Genomic DNA, 6,000 nt, shown 5'->3' with positions numbered 1-6,000 from the left:
ACAACACAAAATTACTCAAAGAAAATATTTGGGAAAAATGACTCCAGGTTTATCGTGAGTCTCATGCTGGTGTCTTTGCTCATTAAATTCCATATAATCCAAGATACATACCTTAGAAAGACTCAGCTTCCTAACCTCAAAGAATCCTGTACTTTCAAAAGCAGGGCATGATGGAAAGGCACAGACTAGCTCCTGGGTAAAACAACAGGACCCAATTCACAAAAGAAAAAAAAAAAAGACAACAAACACAGTAAGATTACCAAAGAAACCTGAAATGGTTAGCTTTACAAATGGAGGTAATAGTTCCTTGGGAGCAAGGAGTATGGTGATTTCATTCAATTAAAACAAACCAACGATGTCCAAAACAAGAGAATGAAAGCTTCCCTAAAGAATGATCTTAGAAACTGTATAATGTACACCAACCAAAATCAGTTTTCAGTATTAAAATGGGCCAGTTAAGACCTAATTAATATTATTCTAACAGAAATGGAAAAAAAGTAAATCTGAAAAGCTAGAAAACTCATATTTTTTTATCATAGTTCTTCTAGTATAAAGCCGATTACCACATCATTCAGTGATAGAAAAATCTAGAAACTTTACCAAATTCCTTTTTAAAATTTATTTTGTTATCAAAGAGAATGTCCAGAAACATTGAATACTAAAGAATTTGTTCATGGCATTGTTTTACAAAAGTTCCTAATGGAAAGTGAATATTTTATTTTCTGATGTATCCTTCACTTATTAATGATTAGGTGGAGAACTGAATTGATGCAATTACTTAAAAAAAATCTAAACAACCTTATAAAGGAAAAAAAATCCATTCTCATTCTGAATCTGTTGGCTGGAGTTCTTTCGATAGCCATACCACCACCAGTAAGAATGAACTTCCCCACAGGAGGGAGCCATTCCTGTCTTCGGAGTGAATCACACAGGTCTCTCAGATATAGGCACCATGTTTGAAGTCTCACACATAATGTCTATGTCACTTAAATTATATAATGTGGCAGTGTTTCTTTCATGGGCACATAATATTAAAGAAGGGGAAAAGTAGAAAATAATCTGTTCCCATGGTATATGCAAGTACATTACTGTACTGGATGTGAGGGCATTAGAACCCTGGTAAAGAGGAATTCCACCAGTCTAACAGCTGAAAGTTCCCAGTTGCTCTTGTTGCCAAGGGTATCTGTCATTTACCCACGTAGACTTCTTCTGAGGCTTAGTCATCTGAGGGTTGGCGGAAATGATGCCAACTGAGTTTTGTTGTCCATAACATATACCCAAACTTTATTTTTCAGCTTCAGGGTATGTGGGATATTTGACTGTTTCTATCTTCTCACGGACTTTGTAGGAGGGATACAGTCCTGTTCTCCCCAGTTTTCTGTTGACACCTTTAGAATAGCCATCCCAATGATTTCCAGCCACACCAATGATATCTCCAGGTTCCATGGGGATTTCCTCTTCAGTTCGAGGTTGGTGAGGGTAAATGGCAATTTGATTGTGGGCATTTTGGCCCCCAAAATAGTAGATGTCATCTAAGGAATGGAAGTTTGCAGAGGCATCAGGATGCAGTGTCTGCATGATTTCATAAGCAACACGACAGACCTTGGGAAAGAATGGGGGGGGGGTGGAAATGTTAGTACAATGTATGAAAGCTCTACCTCCCAGCAATCTCAAAGCTGTAAGCCAAAAATGGGCTCTAAGATCAAGAGGGCTAAGAAGCAGTGAGGTCACAAGTTTTCAGTCTGTGTTCTGTCAGGTAATGGTACAGTCATTCTTCATTTCTGTTTATATCTTTTTGAAAAAAAGTACGCAAAAGACCAAATCAATTTAAAATATGAATTCAGTTAATTTTAACAAACAATTACTAAGTTGTTGCTCTATTTGCTTCATTTACTCCTAGTCAATCATATATTCTTTTCTGCTGATTTAGAACTTGGTCTCAGAACCCTTCCACTAGAGATTCGTGTAATTACTGATAATCAACTGGCATTGGAAAGTGAGTTAAAACAGATCTGCCATTTCTGCTCTGTTATAGATGTGCTGCATACATGGTAGTAGACTGACAAAGCTAGATGAGTGTTTTGGGAAGATACATTTCTTTGATTAGTGTAGTTTCAAGGCAACTTCATAGATTCTTCTATCCAACGACCATCTTCTCTGCCCCGCTGAATGGGAGGTGAAATTTCATAATTTGAGTTTGATTCCTTGAGCTTGGTAAGCTTGGTGATAAAAGTTAAATTATATCTGTGCAGAGGGATAACCTTTTAAGAATTAAGGAACAGATTCAGTAAAAAGTAAATGGGTCCCAGAAAATTTTGTAAAGAACAGATAATGACAGGAGAGAGAGCAATCATTTTTCCTAGAAAATTCTTCCTTTTTACATTCTGAATTGAGAACTCAACTCAGGTCAAATTTTCTTAATTTATTTTACATTTTCTTAATCTCTAGTTGTGGTCATCTCAGTTAATGAAGTATCATTGTTTTTACACAAATTCTTTTGCATTTATTTCAAATGGTACTACTACTAGTTAATCTGCTTATAATGCGGTGCTTTAGTATTAGTAATAAACTTTTACTATCTTGTATTCATACAGATCAAAAACTGAATGAAGATGCTTTCTGTTTGTTTTTTTCACTGCTAGAGATTGCCTGATCCATGCTAACTAAGTATATAGTATTATTTATACCCCTAATCCAAGACATACATTCTTTTTTTTTTGGCCAGTCCTGGGCCTTGGACTCAGGGCCTGCGTACTGTCCCTGGCTTCCTTTTGCTCAAGGCTAGCACTCTGCCACTTGAGCCACAGCGTCACTTCTGGCCATTTTCTGTATATGTGGTGCTGGGGAATTGAACCCAGGGCCTCATGTATGCGAGGCAAGCTCTCTTGCCACTAGGCCATATCCCCAGCCCCAAGACATACATTCTTAACTAGTAGAATCTTATTAGGTAGAATCTGATTAGGTTAACCATCACTTTACATTTCTGAGGAATATGAATTTCCTTTACTTCAGGAAGTTCAGAGGGGCAATCTTCAAATGCTACACATGAAACTAAGGTCAGACAGGTTACTTTACCAACGAATTAAGTTTATCTTAGGGATGTCAATACAGTTGGAATCATTGGTGGAACACTGAAATCATAATCAGATTAGTTCAGATTCAGCCAAAAGCCCACGTAGAACAAGTGAAATTAAGTGGGAACTCTGAAAATAAAGAAACTTAAAATACTGTCACGTGCCATATACTGACATTTCAGTCAATGAGAGGCCACACAGACAATGGTGATTCCATAGGATTGTCGTTATAGATGTCATAGTCATCTTAGTTCATGTAAGCATACATTTTATTCATGTATACCATCATGGTTAAATAACATGTGACTGTAATGTAAACAATGAAGCCCCAACCATGCAAACTAGAATAAAAAGATAGAGGCTAATGGGGCTGGGGATATGGCCTAGTGGCAAGAGCGCTTGCCTCTTATACTTGAAGCCCTGGGTTCGATTCCCCAGCACCACATATACATAAATGGCCAGAAGTGGCGCTGTGACTCAAGTGGCAGAGTGCTAGCCTTGAGCAAAGAGAAGCCAGGGACAGTGCTCAGGCCCTGAGTCCAAGCAAGGCCCAGGACTGGCAAAAAAAAAAAAAAAAAAAAAAAGATAGAGGCTAATATTTACTGAGCTTTTGCTGTCAGATATTGTTTTTAGGTCATCTGATGTAATCCTCTCAGCATCCCCAGAAGATTGCATCATTATGCTTGTTTTACAGAGGGAAGTTAAGGCATTCTCCCTTGGTTGTACTATTAATAAGTGATAGAACCATGTTTGAACACAGGCAGCCTGCACAGGGTTGTATTTGCCACATCTATTTTCTCTTACAAATCTTGCTCTCCATGTTTCTATTTTTAACATTAAAAAGATTTAACATAGGCCAAAGAGCAAGCTTGAGTCTTATTTCCATAGTTGTTTCACTCACTCTTCAGTCATTTCTACCTAGAAATGCAGTAGCTAAAATCTATCATCTATTAAGATGACCACAATTTCTACTTGAGCAATGCACCCTGATGTGGTTCCATCTCTCCACTCTTCACTTTTTTACTCTCATAAAAATAAGTATTTCTCTGAGTCTCACATCCTAAGATTTGCTTTCTTGTGGTGATAATTCTAATAAGTACTTTATAGTCTTGGTGGATACACATTTTCTTAATCCAAAGAAACTAACGGTAAAAATTTCAGACACTGAAACTGGCCAAACAGATTATAGGCCCCTTTCAGTGACTCCAGTGCTACATAGGTATGGCCCTTTATCATTTTTGCAATACTGGTCATTACAAAAGCAAGTAAGGCAAATGAGCAGTGACTCCATTTCAGTCATCTTCTAATAGTATACCTCTACCCATTTAATTAATTTAACTCATTCTTCAACTCATTTCTCACAACACATCTGCAATGTACTATTATTATTCCTATATCACAAATGGAGGAACTAAGCTACAAGAAGATTACATTTCCAGAAACCACAAAGGAACTAGCAAATGACAGAGCACAAACTACAATTCCTTTAGGTTATAAACTATATGCTCTCAAGCACACACAGAAAAGGCCTGCATTTAGGTAAACACTTAGAACACTAGATAGCACATAGTAGGTGTTCAATAAATTATTTGATGCAGGAATGAATATTGTCCCATACTATAATAAATATTTTCTTCAGAATGGGAATGCAAGATCACAGATGATATTTAATCCTGAAAGTCTGCATATAACATTGAGTAATAGTTGTCTTCATCAACCATTGGTAAATTTAATGCAAAAGGCTAGAATATTAATATAGTGTTGAAGTTTGCATTTAATCAGTCTAGGCTTTGTCCCTGGACTTTACCAATTCAAATCATGTAGCAAAGGAAGGCTTACAGTTGATTCTAATACTCTTTAGGTACTTGGTAGGTTGCACAGATGAGAATGGTAGTCTAGTGTGTAAACATATAACATGACCATATATAGTACATTTTATTTCATCCTGGTTTGGCATGGTACATACCTTTTTAATACATGACTAAGCACACTTACTACTCAAAGATAGCTAGACAAAACAGGAGTCACACAGTGATCTAACCAGAAGGAAACTCTCTTTGACCTACACACTCCCCTAAAGACATCTACTGTTGGTGTTTTTCCCCCAAAGTAGAGTAGGGATTCTGTCTTTGAGAAGCTTCTTTTCTTTTCTCTTGGCAGGGGACCAGGGGCATATATTTGCTTGGTTTCTCCCAACTGTTTTTGAGGTTCTAGCTGTGTACCTAGCTGACCAATGGGTAGGTATGCCCAGTAGAAACCTCCATGCATACCTGGCATTTCTTGTTAGAATGAATGCTTAGGAGTTACTTTCCAAGGTGCACTACTTTCCCGGAGGCCCAGATTTTAGACCTACCTTAAGTCTATTCCTCTACTTCAGGGTTTCCCAATCTATGTACAACTGGCATTTGGTGCCAGGTAGCTAGCTCTTTGCTATAAGGAGCTGCAATGTGTATCCGAGGACTTTACCAGCATCCTTAGTAGTACCAACTCAAGTTGTAACAATATAGCCAAATGCCCCTCTGGGTATCATATTGCCTGGACTGAGAAACACTGTTCTAGTCATAAGCTCTAAAATAAATAATGTTTATGGGTAGATAGTACTGATACAAGGATGTGCTCAGTGCTTTTGCTTTCTGTCTTCTGACCCTCTTTTTTTTTTCTTTTTAAGTACTAGGTCTTGACCTCAGAACCTCATACTTGTTCAGCTGTTGCTCTACTTTAGGCCACACCTCCATCCTGGCCTTTTGTTACTTATTTTGGAGAAATCAGCTCATGAACTTTTCAGCCTGGGCTAGTTTCAAACCAGGATTCTCCCTCTGGATCTCAATCTCCTTAGTAGCCAGGTTTAGAGGCATGAGGCACTGATGGTTTGCAAATTACACTTTGTTTGCTTTGGTAGTACTACAGGTTGGAATTTAGAGACCCA

The 6,000-nt window shown here is 37.8% G+C and overlaps 1 protein-coding gene across 10 annotated transcripts in view; it reads right to left on the bottom strand.

The window, feature by feature from the left end:
- Nucleotides 1-604: 604 nt before the first annotated feature.
- Fut8 (fucosyltransferase 8) overlaps nt 605-6,000 on the bottom strand; it is a 171,646-nt gene continuing 166,250 nt past the window's right edge. For all 10 annotated transcript variants that reach the window (XM_048361753.1, XM_048361759.1, XM_048361756.1 and 7 more), the window contains one exon: nt 605-1,602. In XM_048361753.1, the coding sequence (XP_048217710.1) occupies nt 1,285-1,602 (318 nt within the window). In that variant the 3' untranslated portion in view covers nt 605-1,284. The remainder of the gene's footprint in view (nt 1,603-6,000) is intronic.

This window comes from Perognathus longimembris, chromosome 14, assembly GCF_023159225.1.
Source record: "Perognathus longimembris pacificus isolate PPM17 chromosome 14, ASM2315922v1, whole genome shotgun sequence".
Taxonomy (NCBI): Eukaryota; Metazoa; Chordata; class Mammalia; order Rodentia; family Heteromyidae; genus Perognathus; species Perognathus longimembris.
The sequence above is the reverse complement of the archived record's forward strand: the minus strand, read 5'-3'. Positions and strand labels throughout refer to the sequence as shown.